Genomic DNA, 26609 nt, shown 5'->3' with positions numbered 1-26609 from the left:
ACCCCATTTGACATCAGCTCCTAACCTAATTTTATTTTAATGGAATATTGTGATTGTAGCAATTGGTATTTGCCAACTTGATAAATAAAGAATCTAAGTATTGACATTTTAACTGACAAAGTTTCAGAAATTTGAAGAGAGATGTATACAATTATTATATTCACATTATTTTGAACGTTCATAGCTGAAACAAAGACTTTATTCAAATCATCAAAATGACTTACGTTAACAAAAGGACAAGGGCTTTTCAGAATCCAAATGAATTACAAATAACACGAGTAAGATCGGAAGGGCGCATGAAAACATATCAATCAGCACAGGACTTAAGAGCTTGGAGTGATATCACAGAGGAAAGAAGACAGTATATTTTAGATTATCAATCCAAACCCAGGCTGGTGAGTACTTAAAGTTTACGCACTATTTAATGTATTTACTTTACATTGGTTCGATTCCAATACCTATATTTCTGGTATTTCTTAGTAACAAAACAAAGCTCCTGTTCAAATTTCGTGTATAATAACTTATATAATGAGTAATTCCCCTAATAAAAACATCTGGCATTGTAAAAATTATTTGAAAATTTTCTCTAAGTCATGTAGAAATTTGTACTGTATTGTTCTGCAAATAGGTTTTTGAAATTTCTGAGTAATAAAATAATGGAGAAGTTAACTATTTAAGATCATTTTCTAACCTTATTCGTGCCTACAAACCATAATGCTCTTACAATTTTCACAATCACACACACATACCAACATTACTGTGTGTTATATCAGAAGAGAAGTTTATTTATAAATAATTTAAGGTATCCATCATTCTCAAATTGTAGGGTTTGCATTCAGGAAAAATAATACCAGTGGAATATTTGGTCGAATCAATAGCAGCTTTCAAAAACGAGAGAATAAAACAGCTGGAACAAAGGATCAATTATTTAGAAAAGATACTCTATTTATACTCTCAGCTGGATTTGGCGCCTCAACAGAAGAAAAAACTTAATGAATTGGTAATATTTAAACTTTATAAATTATCATGTCTCATAATCTGAATGGTTTACATCTAAAACAATAAAAATATAACAATTAGAATTAACAATTAAAAATAATTAGAGTTTCATTAGTAAGGTGTTACCTCATCCTACTTGAACTTTTAAGTTTTGAATTTCAATTGTTAACCTGCCTCAACATTCATCACAATTTTATAGAGCAAGGACACAAATATTTTAATTTCATTAATATTTTTTATATGAATAAAGATTTTAATAAATATATGTTTGAAATTTTTAATGGTAATAAAAAATTGATATTAAGTGCAAGAAATAATCTACATTGTTAATATCAAATTCACTTAATACTTGAAACTAGAATGACCATTATTTTATTTGTCTTTAGAAAAAGGAACTGAATTCAGCATATTCTGAATTAACAGCTCTTCATGAGGATGTATGTGAATGTACTGCATGCCATAACTTCCCAGAGAGTAAGGTGGGTACCAATTAATTAGCTTTATGTCAAATAATATAATTTCTTTTGTGAGAGTAAATAAATAAAAATATTCATATCTAGAGAAAAGAATTAGAAACCGCTTATTCCCATTGGGCAAAAAGAACATTCAAGGAAGATAAGGATTTGAATTCTGGTGGAACTGAAACATTAATAACTTGTGTTTGTGTAGCATGCCATAAACATTCTGAGCCAAAGGTAATATAGCAAAACTTGATATACAATATTCAACAATTTCAGTATATAATTCTTAAACAATTATTTTAGCATCATAAAAGTTCTGAGGTGACCATGTCTGATGATAATTTACTTAAAACAGATCATAAAATACAACCAAAAAGTGGGGGTAGCAAAGAAAGTGAGCCCTACAGAACAAATGTAGGTCTAAAAACTAGTTCAAATGAAAAACGTAAAATATTTGAAAGAGAGATGATATCAACAGAAGAAAAGACTTTATTTGAAACAGAAGAAGACAGTAGCAATGAAGATATCTCTCTTAAAGAAAGAAAACGAGTTGAAAAAACTACAGGTGACACTATTGATGAAGATTCAAAATTAATGAAATATATACCCCATGAAAATAAAATTATTTCAAAAAGCAAAGATGTAAAAAAAGGGAAAAGGGTAGATGAAGATATGAGAGTTTCTATAGATAACCTTCATAAGGAACCTCCGAAATCAAAGAAAAGAGATAAAAGTAGTGACATAGAAGATCAGGATCAGAATAAAAAACGTCTGAGAGAAAGAGATCTTAGAAGCCAAGGTAAACACACCGAAGGAAAAATATTTTATACAAGTAAAACAAAAGATGGATTATTAGACAATGAAATATATAAATATGGTGTAGAGGAAGAACAAACTTCAAATGGAATTGAAAAAAAAAAGACTGTAGAAAAGGAAATAGAAACTTCTAGGAGAATAGGTGAAGCTGACAGGGATACAATAAAAATGAAAGACGACTATGGTCAGGATTATCAAACAGGAAAAAAAAGAAGTAGAGTAGGATTGGACAAAAAAATTTTGAAGAAAGATAATGTAACTATTGAAAATAAGACAAAGACACAAAAAATACCTCTCAGTACAGAAGAGCTGATAAAAAAAGGAGAAGAACAACCAAGGAAAGTGAAAATGAGAGATGATGTCAGAGGTAAATCAGAAGACCTGCAGGAAGCAACAGAAACAAGAAAGAAAATATTAGAAAATCAAAGAATAGCTTCTGATAAAAAGGAACTCTTGGAACAAAAACTTAAAACAGAACAAGTTCCATCAGACAAAGATGTAGTTATAGATCAAAGAGACAAATCTTTATCAAAAAAAGACATGTTTGGCTATAAAAGAATGCCCCAAGGGCAAGAAAACGAAGAGAAGTCACAAAAGGAAAAAGTCAAAGCAGAACAAGTTCCAAGAGACAAATATTTAGTTGATAAAGGTGTGACTAAAGATCATAGAGACAAAGGGGACTTGAAAATGATTCAAGATAAAATATTTCAGGGAGAAAAAGAGAAACGTTCAGATGATGAATTCAGAATCAATGATACCAACAAAAAGGCAATAAAGAAAAAAGTAGTTGATGATAGAGGAATGAAATTTATAACAGAAAAGGTATTGGAAGAGAAACAGAAACAGGTTCATGAAATTGGAATAATCACTGGTGTAAAGGATAGGTCAGAAGAACAAACTTTAACTGGTAATAATACAGAAGCGCCAAAAGTAAAAGGAGTAGATGTAAATTATCACATGGAACAAGCAAGAAAAAGTAAAATAAGAGATGATGCTAAAGATAAATCAGAAGACCTGGAGGAAACAGCAGAAAGAAGAAAGAAAATATTAGAAAATCAAAGAATAACTTCTGTGGAAAAGAATATACTGGGGAAAAAACGTAAAACAGAACAAGTTCAAGCAGACAGAGATGTTGCTGTAGATCAAAGGGACAAAGTTGAATCAAAAATGGAAATGTTTGGGAACCAAAGAATTCCTCGACAAGAAGAGAAAGCAGAGAAGCATCCAAAGGAAAAATTTAAAGCCGAACAGCTTCAAAGAGACAAACATTTAGTTGATAAAGGTGTGAATAAAGATCAAAGAGACAAAGAGGACTTGAAAATGATTGTAGATAAACGACCTCTTCAAGAAAAAGAGAAACGTTTGGATGAGGAATTCAAGACCAATGATACAAACAAAGGGGCAATGAAGAAAACAGTACTTGAAGATAGGGGAATAAAATCTATGGGGAAAAAGTTGTTGGAAGAGAAACCTGAACAGGTCCATAAAATTGAAATAATCACTGGAGAAAAGAATGTTGCTGAAGAACAAACTTTAACTGGTTATAAAGAAAAAAAGGATATAAAAGAGAAAGAAGATATAAAAGATATTCCAAAGAGGGCAGATAAAGCTGACAGAGATATAATCAAAATAAAAAACATTACTGATTATGGTCCTGAGGATGAAACAGGGAGAAGGAAAAGTAGAATAGGGTTAGAAGAAAAAAATTTGAAGAAAGATAGAATAACAATAGGAGATAAGGCAAAGGCAGAGAAAACACCTTTCAGTACAGAAGTGCCGATAAAAAAAGGAGTAGATGTAAAGTATCACATGGAACTAGCCAAAAAAGAGAAAATAAAAGATAGAGCTGGAGAGAAGTCAGGAGGACCTCAAGAAACGGAAATAACAAAAAAGAAAATAATAGACACTAATGGAACAACTCCAGTAGAAAAGAAGCTGATTAATAAAAAATATGAAACAGTTCAAGATAAAGATATAACTATAGATTCAGGAGACAATTCTAAATCAAAAATGGAAATGTTCAGCTATAAGAGAATACCTCTAGAAGAAGATAAAGAAGAAGGGCCACTAAAGGAAAAGCTCCAAGCAAAACAAGTTCAAAGAGACAAAGATTTAGTTGATAAAAGTAAGACTAAAGACGAAAGAGGCAGAGAGGGTACGGAAGCTACAAAAAAGAAAATATTAGACACTAATAGAACAACTTCAGCAGAAAAGAAGCTAATGAATAAAAAATATGAAACAGATAAAGATGTAACTGTAGATGTAGGAGATAAAGCTAAATCAAAAATAAAAACGTTTAGCTATAAGAGAATACCTCAAGGGACAGAGCAAGAAGAGGAGCCACTAAAGGATAAATTGATCGGGGATGAAAGATTCCAACAAGAAAATGATAAGAGTATTGATGAAGAATCCAGAACCAATGATGCCAACAAAGAAGTAATAAAGAAGAAGGAAGTCGATGATAGGAGAATCAAATCTGCAGAAGAAAATGTGCTGGATTATAAACATGTCACTAAAAAGGATATAATTACTGGAGAAAAAGAGGTGCCTGAACAATATAAAGTAAGTAGAAAAACGGCTGGTGATCCAGCTTCAATGCTAAAAGTGGGAAAAGGTCTTGGAAAAGAGCATTTAGCTGAACAGGCTAAAAAGGAACAACTTCTATTTGAGCAACAGACAAAATATAATGGACAAATAGATCGAGAAAAGAAAGCATTACAACAAAATATACTTGAAGATAAAGACTTGAGTCCATTAGAGAAGAATATCTTCAAAGGAAAGTTTAGAGAAAACCAAGACCAAAGAGCTAGGTTGCAACCAGATGTCACTGATAAAGTTCTAGAAAGTAAATTTGAAGGCGAGAAAGAGGGATTAATACAAATAAGGACTGATGGCAAAAAATTAATATCTAAAGATCAAGAAGTGTTGAATGATAAATTGAGAAAAGATAAGAATAGAAAAGAACGGTTGGAGAAAATAGTTTTGGGAGAAGAAGCAATAACATCAACAGAAAAGAAAGTAATAGACAATGCTCGAGAAGACCTAATGCTAGATGTCAGAGAACAAAGAGATAAAGATGGGCTGAAGAGAAAATTGATTGGTGATAGAATTCAATCACCTCGGGAAGAAAAGATGTTGGGGAAAGCTGAAAATGAAAAATTCAGGAAACAGTTGGTTGAAGCTGAAGAGCCACTTATGTCGGCACAAAAAGTGGCCTTGAAACAACGAACACTTGGGGATGAAGAACTTACCAATACTAAAAGAGAAAGTGATGAATTGAAACAGAAAATTTTTGGAGGGAAAGAAAAGATTTCGGAGAAAGTAAAAAATTCAGAAGAGATGTATCAAGCCAAGTGGCCACAAAAAGCTAAATTAGTTGTAGATGAAATTTTGGAAAATGATAAAGATTTGAAACAGAAAATTTTTGATGACAAGAAATTCATACTCGAAGAAGGGAAAACGATAGAAGATAAATCAAAAGCAAAAAAAGTTATGAAATTGCCAACTTCAGAACTGATATTACATGGATCAGATAAACTTTCAAAAGATGAACCGAAAATAACAATATTGAACGATAGAAAACTAACAGCAAAAGAAGAGCAGATGTTGGATGAACAACTGGAAAAGGAAAATGCCGTAAAACTGAGAAGTTTTGGAGAGAAAAAGAGTTTAAGAAAAGACGAGGAAAAAAGGGAGGACATAAAAAAGTCATTAAATGACTATAAACAATTAATACCAAATGAAGAAATGGAAAAAACATTGATATTTGGTGAAAAAAAAATGCCCCTATCTGAGGAAAAAACGTTGAAAGGTCAGTTAACAGAAAAAATAGCCGAGAGAGAAGAGCTGAAAGAGAAAATGTTTGGCGGTAGGAAATTAACACCTGAACAGGCCACTATATTGGATCTGAAACTAAGAGAAGAACAGGCTCAAAAAGAAAATGCAAAACTTGATAAATCAATAATAGCTCCGATTGGGAAAGAACAGCGAAAGGTGCAAGTAAATGTTTCTTCTGATGAGGAAAAAAAACATTTGGAGGATAAATTGAAAGTTCCTGCAGACAAGAAAGAATTAAGCTATGAAGAAAAGAAAAGATCGGATGATGTATTGAAAGTCCAGCAAGTCAAAAAGATTGTTTCTGGAAAAGAACATGGTGAGGACTCGGAACTATTGAAAGAATTGCAGGATGAAAAACGTAAAGAAAAAGCTCTCAGCGAAAGTGTAAGAAGAAAAAAGTTTGGAGATAAAGAGCACACCCCAAAGGGACAAGAAATATTAGATGCTACGAAAATAAAACAAGAAGAAAACTTGAAATTTTCTTTTCTTGAAAAAGAATCAAAACCACAAGGAGAAAAAGCATTAGAAATTAAACTAAAAGAGGAAAAAGCAAAAAGGGACATTTTAAAAAATACTTTATTTGGTAATAGAATACTTAGTCCCGAGGAAGAAAAAATATTAAATGCAAAGATGAGAGAAGTTCAATATAGTGAAGATATTTTAAGAAAGGAACTCACTCCTCTGGAAAAACGCGTATCAGATCAAAAGATGAAAGGGATGTCAAAAATGCCTTCTATATCTCATGTGCAAAACAATTCGGCAAACCTTTCAAAAATGGAACAAGGTGCTGTGAAAAAGAATATTCTGAGAGATAGTGAATCATATCCAAGTGAAGGAAAACTCCATGAACAAAAATGGAAGGAGAGCTTTAAAAAAAGTTTGTTTGAAGAAAGTAGTCCAAATAAAGGGAAAATCCTTGGAGAAAAATTAAAGAGAGAAAAGCAAAAGGATTCTGAATTAAGTGGAAAGTTGTTAACTGCAGGAAAAGAGAGGGTATTGGAGAATCAAATGAAAGAGTTGACAGAAAATGAATCTTTGAAAACGAAGACTTTTGATGACAGTCTAGCAGTTCCAGAAGAGTTGCAGATCCAAGAAAGAGATTTTAACGATAAACAAGCATTACTTGGTGATAAAAAAATGGAAACGTTTGAAGATGAGGAAATAATTACAGAAGAAGAAAATAAGTTGAAAGCAGAATTTGAAAAAGAAAACTTGAAGAAACGTCCTTTTGGGGAAAAAGAACTGTCATCAAAAGAGAACCAAGAACTATTAGATACTTCACTGAATGAAGAAATTTTGTTTGGCAATAAAGAATTTGATGTCAATAAGGAGAAATTAGAGCTTAAAATGAAACAATTGACAGGAAAAGAAAAGGAAGAAGCAGCAATGATTTCTTTGGAAGAGAAGAAATTGTTGGAAGCAGAAGGTAAACAAGATCATCTTAAAAGAGATATTTCAAAAAAGCAAATGTTTGGAGACATAAAACTATTTACCGAAGAAGAACAATTTTTAGAAAAATATGAAGAAATAAAAAAAAGAGATAGTTTAAATAGACGTTTGTTTGATGAGAAAATGCCTGACTGGAATAAAATCATAGAAGGCAAAGATACAGCAGAAACACTGGAAGGGGATGAAATAGAAAAGATGGATCAAGATCTCGAGAAAGACAAATTATCGGAAGATAAAAGGATAGGATTGGGAAAAAAAGAATTGCTGGGGAAAATTTTTTCTCCTGAAAAAGGGCAGATTTTTAAAAAGAAATTCGAAGAAAGTCCATTGCAAAAAGAAATTTATGAACAAAAATTCTTTGGTGATATAAATTTAACAGAAGATGAAAAATTTGATGAGAACATAAATAGAGACAAAGATAGTTTGAAAAAAATGATGCTTGGGCACAAACAATTAACTCCTGAAGAAGAAATGTCAGAAAATGCGTATAAGAAGCAAAGACAAATTGAATTGAAAACTCACCTATTTGGAAACAGAGAACTGACTCCAGCAGAAATAAAATTTCTGGAAGAAGTGTTTGAAAGGGAGCAAGCTGGAAAAATCTCGGAACAGGAAAAAATAGAAGAACTAGCTCGAACAGGAAGTCTTGGACAGAGTTTATATGAAGGAAATAAATTATTTCCAGAACAATTGAAAGTACCAATTTTACAGAAGGATGCGTTAAGCAAAGACCTTTTTGGTTACGGAGAAGAAGAAGGTGTAGAAAAAGTTTTAATGAAAAAAGTTCTTGACAACGACACCATGAAAACCAGAATATTCAGTAAGAAACAATTATTTCCTGGAAAAGAACTATTAGAAAAAAAATCTGAAGCAGATAATTCACTAAAAGAAGAATTGAAGCAAAACTTTGTTGGAGATAGGAAAATTACTCTGGAAAAAGATCAAATGCAGCAAGAAAAGTTGAATGAACAAGTTCGAAGGGAAAGTTTAAAGAAAAAATTGTTTGGCGATAAAGAACTCACCTTAGAAGAAGCGGAGTTATTGGAAGCTAAATTAAAAGAAGAAAGGCTACGAATGAAACCTATTTGTAAAGGTGTTTGTGTAGGATCTTTAAAATCAATTAACCAAGAAGAAATATGCGTAACTGGGAAAAAAATTTCACGCTACAAACACCCTGAATTTAAAAAAACTCTTTTAGAAAAATCTATCTCTCTAAATAAAACTTATGCGGGTTGTGACACAATTAATAAATACGATCAAGATATTAATATGAAAGCAGAAAAACGAAAATGCTCCAAACTGACAAAAGTTCTACATGAAAGGATTTTATCTCCAAACAAATGCAATGCGCCATGTAATACCGATCTACAACTCAAGAAAGTACCAAAAAGTTGTGGAAAAATAGGGACAGAACCAATCATTATCACACCTGATAAAATAAGATCAAAAGAAACTGATAACTTTAAAGCATCACAAAAAAAATGTGTTGCGCCGTGTAATAATGATCGACAATTTAAGAAAGCACCAAAAATGTATGGAAAATTTGTTAAAGAACCAATTACCGGATTTGAACAACTGAAATCGAAAGATAAAAGTGATCCACCCAAAGCACGATCAAAAAAATGCAATGCTTCATATAATACCGACCAACATGTCGAAAAATTACCAGAAAGGTATGAAAAAATTGACACAGAACCAATTATTATTAGATCTGATAAAATGAGGCAAAGAGGAGAAAGAGACCTCAAGAAAACACCGAAAATAAAATGCAATGCTCCATGTAACGAAGACGAACAATTAAAGAAATCAGTAAGATATGGAAAAATGGATACAGAACCGATTATCAACAGATGTACTAAGATTAGAACACACGAAATCTGTAAACATAATAAAACACAAGCAAAGGTTTTAAGCTATCAATCAATAGATAAATGTCACACAGCATGTAACACAGACGAAAAACTAGAGGAACAAATTTTTATTATTGATAGCTCAAAAAGTGAACACAAAAAATGCCTATTATCTAAAAATGAATCTACCTTTAAGAATACCCAAATAGATATTGACATTCAAATCGGTAAAAAAGGAAAACATATAAAAATGTGCAAAAAAATGTCCCCTGGATATAATTCGAATGCATTTTATTCCCAAAAGACCTCCCCCCAACTGTGTAAATCAATACGCTTGGAAGAGCAGAAGAAAACAATAACTACTATAAATATTAATATCCCATTATTTGATGATGTTACATCTAGAGTTGTTAAGACGTCAGAAAATAATCTAGAGGTTGAAATTGAAGCGAAAGCATCAAAAAATGTTGATAAATTAAAAAATACACAAAGTACTTGTGAATGTTCTGGGAAAAATGAAGTACATGACAAAGCTTCGGTACCTGAAAATATAATAAAACCCAATGTTACTGATATGATCGACGAAGACCACTCAGAAAAGGCTTTAGAAATTATGAAAAATTTCTTTTCTTGTGAAAATATATGTCCTAATCTTTGCTCATCAACGTTATCTGAACAATTCCAAGAATCATTGGAATATAAAACTAAATCCAATGCTTCACCTTTATTTAAAGAATCATGTGGAGCGATTTGTATAGGAAATAAACTTTCTTCTAAACAACAAACTAATCTTAAAGGTTTAGAGAAAGTAAAAAAAAAATTATTCAAACAACAGGTTAATCCTGAAAGTTGTGAATTTGATGCCATCCAATTAGAAGAAGAAATATATTTTGATGCCCTTGATAAAGAACATATTCAGGAGAAGAAAGAACTTGCAGCAACCGAAAAATCGTTTTTGTTATTGAAGCAACTGCCTCAATCAAAATTATCTCAAGAAAAGATTTCAATATCCCAGTTACCAATGGTAGAGGATGTTGATGTCATATTACCAAACTTTGATGAAATAACAATTTCACAAGATACTTTGCCTTCTGTAATTATTCCCAAGGAAGAAACTAAATCTAAAATACCTGGAGAGAAGTATCGACATATAGATGTTAAAAAAAAGGAATCAAACGAGGAAAAAAATATAGTAATAATATCAGAAGAATCGAGAGGTATTAGAGAAGCAAAATCAACAAATAAAAACCAATCAAAATATTCTCAAACAGAAGATTTGACTATTCCTGTAATATCGCACGAATTAGATGTTAAAAGAGAATACTTGGAAACTATAAAAAAAAATACGGGATCGGGAAGACAATTAACATCCAAAGATAAAATTATGTTTATATTATCGGAAAAAGGAAAGGAAAATTCAAATCACGAAGAGTCTGAGATATTAGAGAAACAGAGTAGTATCAAGAAAAGTGGCGTTTTAAATGAGAAAGATTCTATAAAACAGATATTCAATAAACAAGCAGGAAAAATAAAAACTGAAGAATTTGTTAGAGATGGCTCACCAATTGTAAAAGAAGAAATTGCTCCTGAGAATGCAAAAAGTGTGACAAAAGATTCGATTGAAACGATTCAGCTTAATGAAGACATCATGAAAGCAGTAGAGAAGAAGAAAGAAGTTGATTGCTCTGAGATCTTAAATGTCAAGGTTGTTGATACAAAGGAAATGAAAGGAGCTGTAGTTGATGGAATTGAAGAAACTGATATAAAAGATAAAACTGGAGAAATTTTAGATGCTGAAATTACGAAAATGTTTTGTGGAGACAAAGGTGTATTGGAATTGACGTTTATTAAAAATAATAAATGTGTTGCACCATGTGCTATGCCTACTAGCGATATAATCAAAATGAAACGAATACCATACAACGAAGATATTCCTCCAATAATAAGCACTTGTATTAAAATTAAAGCTGAAGTAAGAGAAGTACCTGAACAACCTTCATTTATTGAAAATATATGTACGGCAACCTGTGCCTGGCAGTCAAAACAAGTACAAGCACATAGATGCAATGAATTTTCTCAATGTGGTTGTAGCATTTCATCATGTATATGCCTTCAATCAAATAAAAAATGTCCACTAATAAGTCAAGCAAACATATATACACAAACTACATCGAGAGGAAGTGATGAATTCTCTAATATTCACGATGTGAAACCAGCTAAGAAACTTCCAATATGCCCTTGTAGAGAACTAATGCATTATACTACTAAAATAACCTACTTCTCACTTAACAAATATCATTTACCCTTTGAACAATGGTCTATTGATGTACAAAAATTCAAAGATAAAGCATCCGTAGTAGCAAGATCTGGTTTTTTTGTAATTCTACCTGATAAAATTCTTAATCTGAATTCATTGATACCCAGAGGTTACTCACCTCAATACCTGGAGCCAAGCATAGAAGAAACACAAGAAGATGAGAATTCTTTGACATCAATATTTCAAACAGACTATCCCGGATCCTATGTGTTAAGTGAAGGACTCGAACAACATTTTACAGGTAATTCTTTTTACAAAATTTATGCTATATCGAATAAAGAATATATTCCAAATAGATGCAACGTCTATTAGAACTATTCCTTATCAGGTGCTTCCTGAGACTGCAATGCTCTGTAAATAAGCTAATAAGGAGGTGTGGTTTACTATAGCTGATATATAAACCTTTTTTGAACCTAATCTAGAAAGGCATTGCAACTGGAGCACTTTCATCTATCACAGAAAGACTCCAAATGCTTTTTTTTCGCAATTGTAGTTGCCACCTCAATTTGTTTGATTTCTGTTCTTGTCTAGTTCTATCAAGTTTCTTCTGTTTTTGTAATATAATTCAAATATTTCAGATAATAGTTCGACTCGTTCAAGAATCGTATCCCAACTATCATCAATCAGTATAACAAACATTTCCAGTGAATCAACACCACCACATTTTTCAAACACCAATTCGAGGATCAAGAGTGAAGAAGAAAATTTCAGAAATGATATAATTCTTTACTATAAATTCTCTACACCATCTTTATCTATTAGTATTGACGATATATCTAAAACCGATGAAGAAACCGAGTTAAAAGCTAAAATAGAAGAGACAGAAACTGACGACGACTTTAGAGAACACATATCAAAATGTCAAAGGAAAGTGAAAGACGAGAACAAAGATGGCGCAGACGAGGAGGAAGAAACGGTTAAAGAACAAACTTTTATATCAAAATTTTCAACAAAAGATAAAGAAAATGTTAGTTCTGAAGTTAAAGCAATTACATCTACAGGGGATAACTGTCAGTCAGTTATTGCTCAAGAAGTAGCAATTTTATTGAATGATGGAGAAAGTGTACAGACTGATTTAGATACAGATATGTATATAAACAATATTCAGTCTCTTGTTCAGAATATTGACAAAATAAAACTTACTCAGTTGAAAAATGTAAGTACATATTTGTCTTAACTTTTCAAAGTCTATTTTATTTACTTCTGGAAAATCCCTTCTTTTTTATCCACTTTTCTTTTTCAAAATATAACGAGGTATACAAATAACACGATAAAAGATTTACTATTTCTCTTTTCGAATTTGTAATTTTTTCGTTTCTAAAATAGCCTATAAATTTTATAATCTCTTTTATATGATTATATTGTGTATTTTGTGTGTTTTTAAAAAGGGATAGATATGTTTTTGAAAACCACATAACTTTGCATTCAATATTCTAGGATAACGTATTAAAAATTACAAGAGACCAACCAAATGCTACAGATGTATCAACTAATATTCTTAAGATCAAAAGAAGTACCTGTGAAATGCAAGTTGGTAACAAAAAGGCCAGAGACGATAAAGAAAGCATAAAATCCAAAGGAATTGTGGAAGGCATGGAAACATACAATTGCAAAAATATATGCAATCAAATTAAGGGGGATGAAAAAGTACAACAAAAATCTTCTGAAACAGATAAAGGTGAATATTTCCTTTATTGTTATTACTAATTTATTTGAGCAGATAACTAATTTAGTTTTGGGTAAAACGTTGAAAAAAGGGTACTGAAAAACAAACAACGTGTTGACGCTATTGAATGTGTTTATTAACTGACTACCAAAAAAGAAAGAAAACAAAGGAAGACAATACATTCATTGTGTTACAATAAATGAACATAGATGTCGCCACGCGGCTCGTGAACTTTTGTTACTATTTCCAACATTCCCACTTAACGAAAGTTCACAAACTATAATAATCTAATGAAAAACAAATCATATACAATTTACTAAACCTAAATAATTTACAAATTTGCAATTTTTGTTACTTTGCAATGGTTTAGTTAATATATCAGCCACAATTTCATCACTTGACACATATTTTATATTAATTTTACCTTCTGATAAGGCATCTCTTACCTGATATCAATGTGTTTTGATTTATCATGAAAAACTGGATTGCATGCCAGTTTTTGAGCACTTTGATTGTCATTAAATATATTAATGCAATCCAATTCTCCTGTAATCTCAAACAAAAGATTTCTTAAGTATATGGCTACTTTAGCTGCCTTGATTAAGGCCATATACTCAGCTTCATTTGTCGATAAAGCAACTGTCCGCAGCTTGCAGCTTTTCCATGAAACGGGACCCCTAGAAAGTTTGAATACATAGCCTGTGAAAGACTTCCTGTCCTTCTTGTCTGCCCCCCAGTCAGCATCTGTGAATCCTGTTAATTTTGAATTATTTTTACTAAATTTCATGGAAAAATCTGCAGTTCCTTTCAAATACCTAAGTATACGTTTTGTATATTGCCAATGTAACTTTGTATAAGAGTTATTATACTGACTTAATAGACTAACAGCATGAGATATGTCAGGACGAGTCATTACAGCTAAGTACATTAAGCTTCCGATAAGTTCCTGGTAAGGAATCTTCGGATCACAAGTCTCACCCTCAACATTACTCAAGTTGCCACTATTATCAAGAGGAGTACTAACTGCCTTACTTTCTAACATTCCAAAACGTTTTAATAAGTCTCTTATATAAAGTTTCTTGTCTAAAGTTACATAATTTTCTACATTATCGCGGTTAATTCTAACTCCTAAACATTATTTAGCCTCCAAGATTTTTTATATTGAAATGGTTATTTAAATGACCCTCAATAAAACTTATTTCATTGGAATCAGCAGAAAAGACAAAAAAATCATCCACATATAGTGCAACTATTGTAAGTTGATTCTCTTCATTCCTTTTTATATACAAGCACGGTTCAAATTTGGATTTTTTATATCCAACATTTGACAAAACCTCATCAACTTTTTCATTCCATACACGGCTAGATTGCTTTAATCCATACACAGCCTTTTTTAACAGGTATACTTTATTTTCAATATTTTTTGAAACAAAACCCTCTGGTTGTTACATGAATACAGTTTCTTTTAAAAACCCATTTAAAAAGGCTGTCTTAACATCTAAATGTAATATTTTTAAATCTAACTTAACGGCTAATGCTATCAACAGTCTAAAAGTTGAGTGTCTCACTACTGGAGCAAAGGTTTCGAAATAATCAACGCCCTCTTTCTGTGTGTACCCTTTTGCTACCAGTCGAGCCCTATACCTATTTTTATTGTCACTGTCACTTTTCACTTTGTACACCCACTTACACTTCACAACTGTTCCCGTTTCTGGTGGATCGACGAGCTCCCATGTTTCATTCTCATTGAATTAATGAATCTCTTCTAACATGGCCTGCTCCCATTCATGCTTATCTGGCCTTGAAAGTGCTTCCTCTATGTTCCTTGGAACATCTACGCTATCCTGTGCTTTTTCACTTGTACTAGCACCATTGAAATATGTTATGTATTCATCAAAGGCTTTCTTATTCGGTTCTCTTTGAGATCTTCTTGGTGCTTCCAGTGCAGTTGGCTCATTGGAAGGCTCAGCTAGAACATAGTCACTGTCATTATCAGAGCCGTGGTTGTCACTTTCTCCCACTGAACAGGAATTCTCACTCGGGACTTCTTGAAGTGTGTGGCACTCCGTGACAGGTAATTGTGTATGCTGTTTCTCCATAATAGTCACGTCACGACTGACTATCACCTTTCTTGTTGCGGGGTTAAAGCATCTATATCCCTTTGTTATTTCATCGTAGCCAATAAGAATATGTCTGATTGATTTCTGATCCCACTTGTTCCTATGGATCTTAGGAACATGAACCATAGCCACACTGCCATAAATACGAAGGTGATTGACTTTGGGTTTGATACCTGTCCACATTTCATATGGAGTTTTTGGGAGTTTTGAACATGCTGAACGATTTTTCAGGTAACGGGCTGTATTACAAGCTTCAGCCCATAAACATTTACTCAGATCTTCATCAAATAGCATACATTCTGCTTTTTCAACAATTGTGCGATTGAAACGCTCAGCCATTCCATTTTGCTGAGGCGTATGGCTATTGTCTTTACAAACATCCAGTTTATAAACATTGTTGTTCAGACTAGCTGTTGCCACTAAAACATCATTTTGATTGAAAATATCACATCCATTATTATGAATACATACCTTGTTTCCGTTTCTAATTAATTGACACACAGATAACAAATTTGTGATCAAACCTGGGACATATTGGACTCCTTTTAACAATATTTTGTGTGCTCTATCTGTGACTGTGTTAATTTCAATATCACCAGCACATTCCACATTAATTTTAGATTTCTTAGCCATCACAATCTCAGGCAAATCTGGATTCCTTTGATCTTTTAGCCATTGTTTAAATGCTGTCAAATGCACACTGGCGTCACTATCAACATACCAGTCGGTGTCTTTGAAATCTCCTGTAGTAAACACAGCACTGAATCCACCTTCAGATCTATTAGTATTGGGGCATTTTGACATAAAATGTCCATTCTTTTTGCATTTGAAACATACAATGTTATTGAAATCCCTTTTGTTGTCACTAGAATCAGCTATTGCTGTACTCGATTGACGTTCTCTATTTGACATTCCAAAATGGCTACCTCTGACAGAACCAGCTGATTTACATTTGAAATTAGCTCTGCCGGCGCCCCCTCTGAACTGCTTGCGGAAACCTGGTTTGAAATTCCTGTTAGCCGCAAACGGACCGTTGTTACCATTGTTTTAGGTATCTGTTTGCATGTCAAGCAGTTTAGTTTTGATGGAATTTGTAGTGATAGAGATTCCGGAGTGCTCCACAGCCATAAAAATAGGGGCGTATTTTTCAGGAAGACCTGCCAACAGCAACGACCCCACCCACTCTTCATCTATGCTAAATCCGGTACGACGTAATTTTTGAGACGTTTCGACAATCTGGTTTATATAAGACTCCATACTGTCGTGATTTTCAAGTCTCGCAGAAATCAGCAAACGCAGAAGTCCAATTCTTCGTACAACTTTTTGAGATTTGTCCATACTTCTTGGGCAGTTTTTGCATCCTTCACATGAGAAAATAAACTTGGGTCTATGGTTAAAACTAACTTAGCTTTTGCTTTGGCAATGGTGGTTGTATCGGTTTCCTTATCGTCAAGGCATTTGCTTAAGCCTTCGAGCACAAACACATTCTCAACTGCGAATGCCCATTCATCATAGTTCTCGCGACCTAAAAGCCTCGGCACACTCGTCAAATAGTTGACTGCCATCTTTTCCGCGAAATACAAACGCCCGCGATACGCAAATAAAAACTGTTTTTCTCCACTTCCCGAACTACTGAATACCCGAAACTTCGCGTTGGAAACGATCTGGGCCCATAAACTATTGTTATTACTAATTTATTTGAGCAGATAACTAATTTAGTTTTAGGTAAAACGTTGAAAAAAGGGTACTGAAAAACAAACAACGTGTTGACGCTATTGAATGTGTTTATTAACTGACTACCAAAAAAGAAAGAAAACGAAGGAAGACAATACATCCATTGTGTTACAATAAATGAATATAGATGTCGCCACGCGGCTCGTGAACTTTTGTTACTATTTCCAACATCCTTTTCCTTTCAGATGTAATTATGGAAACAACGGGATAAATGAGAATCAATACCCTACTATTAACTATATTATCAAATAAGATATAAGTAACATTTGAATTACTTTTATTGTCATTTATTTCAACACGTTGCTTGAAAGACTCTTATTTTTATAGATAAGCTATTTGAAGATGCAGTGGATCAAACTCCAAAATCATCTCAAGTTTTAAAAATGCTCCCAGCACAAAGTACACATATACATACAAAAATGAGTAAAATAACTGAAACCATAATTTCAGGACTGGAAATTCCTGAATCGAGTTTATCTCATAAAAAAAAGTTTAAGTTAAGGTTAATGCAGAAGATTAAATCTGTTTTAAGACAATTTCCAATAAACAAAAGTCGATCAGAAAAATCTGGCTCTTTCAAAATAAAACGTTCTAAATTTTCTACTTATTATTTTTTGATAGCACAACATTCAAAACAGTATCAATTGATGAAAAAAAAGGAAGAAAGGTGTAACTTTGGTAAAATCGGCAGAAAAAGCTGTAGACGAAGAGGAAGCTTGAACAATGGCAATAAAAAACAAAATATTAAGAAAAGAAGAATTAATATAAAAAGTCAGTCAAAACAAGAAATGGGTAGACTTATTTTAAATTGCACGACAATAGGTTCTAAAGAAAATTTATATGCTTTAGTTATTCCTAAAGATACTGAAATAATTGCATTGAGGAATAATCTAGTGGTAAGTTTTAATCATACTTCTATAATTATTAGGAAACAGTGTATGTTCTATAGAGAGGTAGCCACAAGGTTTTTTTAAACAAATTAGAATGTAATTCTCATAAATAAATGATAATGATAAAATTCCATTCCAAAGGAATCACAGGAATATCACTGTCCTGTATTGCGTTGAGAATGCGAATGGATAAACTTTTTTACGAAGTGAAGGTTAATTTTCAAAATATCGTTCACAGTTAATGTATTCAACAGCTACTACCATCTGACAAATATGCCTTAAATCATTAAGTTTTCTTACATTTAACAACTTATTTTTAAATCTATCCAATTGACCATTCTTAACGGATGTAATGAACCAAAACTGATCTAAATAATTTCAAAAGAAAGTGTGCAGACATAAAATAGTACTTATTAAATTAAGAGAGGAATCTTTTGGAATATGCGAGATTATTTGGAAAACGTATTGATGAATCATTATCCTCACCCCCATTTGGCACCTCAACTTTTAATATATTTTAGGAAAGAATCGGAAAGTTGAGAAATACTAAGCTCATCCAATACTAATTTGGAATTTATAAAATATCATTCGTGGGATTCTCTAAATTTACTTACATTTTTTAGTTTTCATGCTAAAAACCACGTAACAATTTAAAATGAGACTTGAATCAATCTAAATTGGAGTAAAATACACAATATTTTCTAATGCTCAATGGAACTCACATGCTTGGTATTAAAATTAACTATTTATGATTGATGTTATATCAAAGTATCTAGATCACCTATATTTAGATTGTTAACGACAATTGTTCCTGACCAAAATGGCATCATTTAAAGGTGTAAACATTAAAAATTAATTTAGCTGATCCAAAAATATAACATATATACCAAATATCATTTTCTCCATCTAAATATCAATCACTACTTCCTGTAATTCCTCTATTTCGGCATCTGACATTGTGAATTATGAAATTAAGAATTTTTCATTTTTCATTATTACCTCAGACATCTAGTAGTCCTCTTTTTGAATTGTGAAGTTTTGCAATCACATTTGTTTTTAATATACTAACCTATCTCCACTTGCACTTCAGATTGATTATACTTTTATAGTACTATAAGGACCTGCTGCAGAAAAATTAGCGTTTTAATTTATTGCCTCTATCGCAACATTTACCTTATTTGATTCCCTGTGATTACCTTCTGTTCACAAATCCTAGTATTTGCTTTATTCAACACAGATATTTTACTATCGTCTTCTGATTTTAGGAAAGTTATGAAGAACAAAAACTTTGCTATGTAGAGGCTGCTTCCAAAGACGATGCCGAAAAAGCAGGTCCTTCTAATTTACCCCAAAACCTAGAAATCTTACTAATGGACAATGAAATCAAACAATTGGACCAGAATATCAAACAGATGCGCAATCAAGACATTACACCTGAATTGCGGGTTAGAATAATAAGAAAGGAAGTAGAGGTAATGAAAAAATATTGCTCACAACTGTCAATCATACAAAGAGAAAATGACAAACTGAAGGAGCAAATATTTTTTTATGAAGACTCATTCTCCAAATTAGGATGCTTTCCAGTCACTCCAAAGTTAATAGAAGAACTCAAACTCAAAATTGAAGCCACCAATGAAGAGAAACAGCTAAGAGAAAAAGTTCGCAATTTAGAAAAAGAACTTTGTTTGTACACCTACTCACTCAACGATGTTGAAGTGCTCAGGCAAAGATCTCTACTTCTAGAGGAAGTCTTGATAGATCGAGAAAGACTAAGTCAAAAAGTAGAACAACTGGGTATTCTAGATCAAGAAATTCATAATTTAAAAAAGAAAGCAGCTATAGTGGATGAACTGGAGAATTGTGTTTTAAAAATGAGAAGAGAGAAAAATTTTTTGGAAATAGAATTGAATCAATTAAAACGGAAATTGTCTATTGTCGAAGGAGAAGAATTCAACAGAAAAGCGGAAAGAGAGATTTTAGAATCCAAAATTGTTTGCATGGAACAGAAAATAACAAATCTCAAATCCTTATGTGAAGACAAAGAAAGATTAAGGGTAGAACGTGATCATCTGAAGTACAGTCTTGAGGAAATGATAAGGAAGTTAGAAGATGTTGAGAAAATGAGGAAACAAATTCAATGTTTGGAAGCATTGAAAGCTGAGCGTGATATATTCAAATCAAAATATGAAACTCTGATTGGATTGGAACATGAATGTGATTTATTGAGAGATCAACTAGATAGAACAAAATATGTAGAAATAGAGCGAAATTCCTTAGAAATTCGGTTAGAAGATTTGGAAGCTTGCTTAGAAGATCAAGAAAATGAAAAAAAGAGATTGGTTCATTATATAAATACATTATCTAAAGCAAGGGATGAGGAACAAGTAAGATTAACATTTTAATACTATCATTATCAGTACAAACTTAGAATATTAATATAAAATCCACAAAGGCAATATTCAAGGAATGTATTTGTGTAATTTTGAAGTATTAGTGCCAGCTTTAATATTTGACAAATCACACAGCAACAGCAACATATAGTTCTCAACGAATTTTGAACGTTTTACATTGGTATGAAACAGATTTGATGTCAGTTTAAGTATCACTTTTGTATTTATTATGCTGCCTAAATAGTAAAAATGTTTCATTTCTATTTGTTGTTAACAGACATATGTCATCCGTGAATTCATAGTCTTCCTGGTTTTCATTTTTTTCTGTTTGCCTCTTTATCTAATCTATTACAATGTTAAACAAAGTTGGCGGCAGATAGCTTCATTTTGTACCATTATTATTTTCCCTGGCCTAATATGATCAATGCAAGAGTTACCACTTTTGAATACAGCTTCATTATTGGGCAGTTTGTCTTTTAGTGAAATTCCAAAATAATTATGAGCTTACTCCATCTCGTACCGAATGACAGTTTTTACAATTATTCTAGTCTTTCGGACTACTCTCATCATTCCAGATTTTTATCAGGAGTGAGTGAAGTATTGCTGTTGAAAGATATGTGTGTTACTTCATTAGCTCTGCTGGAATACCGCTATTGATTTCTGCTAATTAATTATTACGTTATTTTTAGTGTTACTCTAGGTTACTCTATACTTTTTCTAATTTTCTATTAAAGTTAAATCATCAGCAAATGCTATTATTTATTTTGATTCATTAACGATTCTTCCTTCGATATTATATTCCTTCATTATGCCTTTCATTGCAATGTTAAACAATACCGCTGAGAGGCCATCACTTTGTCTTACCTCAGCATTTATTTCAAATTCCTCAGGTGGTCATTACCGGTCCCCTATAATTTAGGATAGTCATATCAACTTTTGGGGTACTTTCAATTTTTCCATATCCTGTCATTACATGCCACTTCCATCGGTTTTTCTTTTCTAGTATTGAACCATTATCGCTTATATCATCTTTGTATTCATTTTCTATTTCCGGGAATAATATTTTAAAATAGTGACTCCTTTATTCTTCTTAATATTTGATATAGTGCGTTAAATATATATTGACATTATTTTTATTATCATTATCCAAGTTTGTTTATATATTATATATATTATCATAATATGCTTGTTGCTTTTTCATTTCAACCTACCTTCTTTTTCCCCTTTAGTTTTTATTATATATTCTTGGTGAAACAATTTGTTATTGCTTCTCATATCTTCTATATGAATGACTTCCTGCGTTGCATTTATAACACTTTTCTCAATCTCGTTTCATTGTTCATGAATAGTACATTTTCCTTGCTTTTCTATTTCTTTTCCGTATTCGTTTCAGTTTTTTCCAATTCCATTTTCTACCTTTTATTGTCTTGTTCACTATATTTACCATTCTATATTTAATATTTAATTATCACTAATTGATGGTCAACTCAGATTATCGTAAGTTGTTTCGTGTAAGGTGTGCTTTTCAGCCACACAACTTAGTACTTATTAGTCTTGTTTTTATGTTTTGCGGTCATTTTCCAAAAACTATTAATGTATCATGTCTTGTAAGATTCTTAAATACCTTAACGAGTTTTTCATAGCATTCATCTTTATCTTCGTCTTTTGCTTCCTCTGTTCCTCTGTTGATGCGTAGATATTATTTATTGCTATTTTCTACACCATTTTTTATTGTGTGGTATTCTCTCACTTATAATTTAGTACATTTCTTAGAATTATTTTGCTTATCATAAAACCCGTTTTTCTTTCTCCGTCATAAAACAGAACATATTTTCCTTTATTTATTTGTTCTTCTCCCTTCCATCGTATTTCTTGAGGAGCCAAAATATATCTCTCGTGATTTGTCTATTATATCCTATAAAACTACATAGCTATCAAATGTTCAGAAATAATTTTTAAAAATCATAAAAAATAATTTTAAAACAGAAGAGACCTGTTTTAAAATTATTAAATATATATATATATATATATATATATATATATATATATATATATATATATATATATATATATATATAATTTCTTGTTTCTTAGACCTTTTGATATATTTATGCATCTAAATGTTCTTGATTTTAGGTCTCTTCTGTTTCAAAATTAGTTTTTTTGATAATTTTTAAAAGAAAGATAAATTTTGACGCTTCGAATTTTCTTTGAGTCTTTATCAAAATATGATATTGTCATCCTATGTCACAAAAAAGATCAGTGATAATAAGTTTAGCTGATAGATCTATCCAACTATCAGATCCGTAATTTGGATGCTTGGATATTCAAAAATTGAAATCTGCATTGAAAGAAAATAATTAACCGTAAAAAATGATGAATAACATTCAAGAGAAAGATAAACAGATACTACAATCAATTTAAAAACGGAAAACGGAAAAACAATTGCTTATACCGTTGTCAAGTAAATCGGAAAATAGAATATTTTTTAATAGAACACCCTGTATATTTTTGGCTCAAACTTCTCCAAATTATTCACAGAATATAAAAGCTCTTATACAACATCAGTGTAAATTTAAAAATAACCAACATATTAGCATATTCATCTTTCTAACAAGTTGGCTATCGATTCTTTTGACAAGTTGGCGGTGTTCGTCAAACAAAAAACATCATTTCATGCATCAGAGGATTACACTGCTGCCAAAGAACATGTAATTTGTATTAGTCTATGTGGATTAAGATCTAAAACTATGTTTGTAAAATGGTGTTTACACAGTTACAGAAATGCTATATGTTAGAAGCTTATATTATTTATAGAAAAAATAGTTTTCAAGCATTCGAACGATATGATTAAATGTATCCCGAACGTGATCAGCCAGACAGAAGATATTTTCTTAAGTTGAATAGAAAATTCAGAAATAACGAAACTGTTTTGTAAAGGTGAGAACTAAGAAACAATTCATAATAAGCGAACAATTAGAAGTAAATGTTTTGGCACATGGACCGACGAAGAAAATTTTTCGATCAGGTACGCGAAATCAGAATATTGTTGGCAATATTTTTCCAAGATAAGTGAATTACTACAAATAGTCCTAGACGTTGGCCCCCTAGATCTCCTAACATAACTCCCCTAGACTTTTACATTTGGGGTTATGTTAAGAACGAGGTCTATTAAAGAAAATATACGAATCTGGTCGAATTTCAAGGTAGTATCAGACACATTATAGTATCCATCGACGGCAGAACCATTTTTAAAGCTACGCTACATATACTAAAGAATACTTGAAAATGTATTGAACAAAACGGCGATATTTTTGCACATTTAATCTAGTCTGTATTCGTTTTTTATACTGTAATAAAATATTTAGATTATACCTGAGTTTTATCTCAGCCAATTTGTTAAAAAAATAAATATCCACAGCTTACTTGTTAGAGTGGTTAATAAGTTGGTTATTTTTAGATTTAGAATAATGCTGTATAAAAAATACTAATTTGCTAATTTAACCGACTTCTCATCTAGAATGTTGAATATATATATATATATATATATATATATATATATATATATATATATATATATATATATATATATATATATATATAATGCATCTAAATCTATAGATCATCTTATTTTGTCTTTGTCTAAGACTAAGTCTTTTTTTGATGAGTATAGTAAGTTTGTAGTTTGATTTTACCGGACCCATACCAACTTGTTTCATTTAATCCTAGAATTATTTTTTTGCAGCTGCTTAGTTCTTTTTGCGTCTGATTTATCTTATTTGGTACTATCATTATCCACCCATTGTAAAGCCCAACATTCCCGGTATTAATTTCCATATGTTCTTCAATTTCTTTTCCTTTTGTGTTGAAAATTAATTTATTGATTTTTTAATTCAGTGTGACCATTTTTGTGTTCCATTTTTTAAATAGCGTTTTAAAGTATTTGCAGACGTTTTCAAAATAGTTCCTGAGAGTTGAAAGTAGTCATTTATTCGTTACATTGAATTGAAACCAAAATATTTTTAAAACATTAAGCAAATTGTCAATAAACACAAGATCACCTAAATGTTCGTTAAATTGCTTGTATAAAATTTCATCCTTGCTTTGAACCAACTTTTTTAAATTCGTAAATTTGTTAATTCAATTTATTTGACTTACATACTACATATTTTCCACTGTTGTGTTAAATGAATTGTTTGTATTTTTTATTAGGAGAAGTTCAAGAAATATGCAAACCAAATGAGAATAGAAATTGAGAAGAAAGATAGTTTGATAACTTCTACCCATGAAAAATTAAGTTTTTTAGTAACTATACTTGAAGATTCTGTCAATGACCTTAATTCTCAAACACTAGAACACAAAAGTAAAACCAGTAACCTAGAATCAGACATTAATACTTTAACTCTTAAATTAAATAATTTTAAAGCAAAAAACGAGAAGTTGGAGGACTGTCTTAGAAACATCGGAAATGAAAATCAAAGATTGATACAACATATCATGGACTTGAAGAAAGAAAACGATAATCTTATAAAAAATCTCAAGAATCTAAAAGAGAATAATATTTGTCTGATGAAAACATTGGAAGAAAAAGAAGATTCGTTGAACTCGACAAGTGAAGCTTAGAAATCTAATACAGAATGTGTTGTGTTACAGTGAATGACTATTTTATACACTATTAATAAATTATATGATTTTTCACACAGTTTAATGTATATTTGATAAGACGGACGATTAAGCAAATGTAGATGTAGAATCCTTCCCTCTATGTAGGTTTTGGAAATATTGAAAAAGTCCAAATTTTAACTATAATGAATATAGAATAGATAATCGTTGCATCAAAGAACGACTTTTTGGCCAAAAATATTTTGGTTCTCATATTGTTCTCAAACATACGGATATAAAAGAAATGCTTGGACATTCTGCACACAATTTTTTTTTCTGATTATTGGTCTACTATTTGATAAATGCTAAAATTCAGCTGCAGTGTCAAAAGAATTTTGGGTATTCATAGTATTATAAAAAAATCATAAACTATCAATATTTAATCATGAAAATGATATCTCTCGTGATTTGTCTATTATATCCTATAAAACTACATAGCTATCAAATGTTCAGAAATAATTTTTAAAAATCATAAAAAATAATTTTAAAACAGAAGAGACCTGTTTTAAAATTATTAAATATATATATATATATATATATATATATATATATATATATATATATATATATATATATATATATAAATTTCTTGTTTCTTAGACCTTTTGATATATTTATGCATCTAAATGTTCTTGATTTTAGGTCTCTTCTGTTTCAAAATTAGTTTTTTTGATAATTTTTAAAAGAAAGATAAATTTTGACGCTTCGAATTTTCTTTGAGTCTTTATCAAAATATGATATTGTCATCCTATGTCACAAAAAAGATCAGTGATAATAAGTTTAGCTGATAGATCTATCCAACTATCAGATCCGTAATTTGGATGCTTGGATATTCAAAAATTGAAATCTGCATTGAAAGAAAATAATTAACCGTAAAAAATGATGAATAACATTCAAGAGAAAGATAAACAGATACTACAATCAATTTAAAAACGGAAAACGGAAAAACAATTGCTTATACCGTTGTCAAGTAAATCGGAAAATAGAATATTTTTTAATAGAACACCCTGTATATTTTTGGCTCAAACTTCTCCAAATTATTCACAGAATATAAAAGCTCTTATACAACATCAGTGTAAATTTAAAAATAACCAACATATTAGCATATTCATCTTTCTAACAAGTTGGCTATCGATTCTTTTGACAAGTTGGCGGTGTTCGTCAAACAAAAAACATCATTTCATGCATCAGAGGATTACACTGCTGCCAAAGAACATGTAATTTGTATTAGTCTATGTGGATTAAGATCTAAAACTATGTTTGTAAAATGGTGTTTACACAGTTACAGAAATGCTATATGTTAGAAGCTTATATTATTTATAGAAAAAATAGTTTTCAAGCATTCGAACGATATGATTAAATGTATCCCGAACGTGATCAGCCAGACAGAAGATATTTTCTTAAGTTGAATAGAAAAT

General features: G+C 31.2%; 1 protein-coding gene across 1 annotated transcript; it reads left to right on the top strand.

Annotated features, from left to right (window-relative positions):
• LOC130903049 (titin-like) lies at window positions 1-25231 on the top strand. Its single transcript, XM_057815315.1, has 10 exons — window positions 1-395; window positions 827-1000; window positions 1386-1478; window positions 1560-1694; window positions 1764-11970; window positions 12308-12885; window positions 13167-13407; window positions 17871-18145; window positions 19405-20523; window positions 24742-25231. Exons 1-10 carry the CDS (start codon window positions 216-218, stop codon window positions 25150-25152), a joined length of 13413 nt encoding a protein of 4470 aa, XP_057671298.1. The 5' UTR covers window positions 1-215; the 3' UTR covers window positions 25153-25231.
• Window positions 25232-26609: the final 1378 nt, after the last annotated feature.

This window comes from Diorhabda carinulata, chromosome Y (assembly GCF_026250575.1).
Source record: "Diorhabda carinulata isolate Delta chromosome Y, icDioCari1.1, whole genome shotgun sequence".
NCBI lineage: Eukaryota > Metazoa > Arthropoda > Insecta > Coleoptera > Chrysomelidae > Diorhabda > Diorhabda carinulata.
This window is presented reverse-complemented; position numbering and strand designations above follow the sequence as displayed.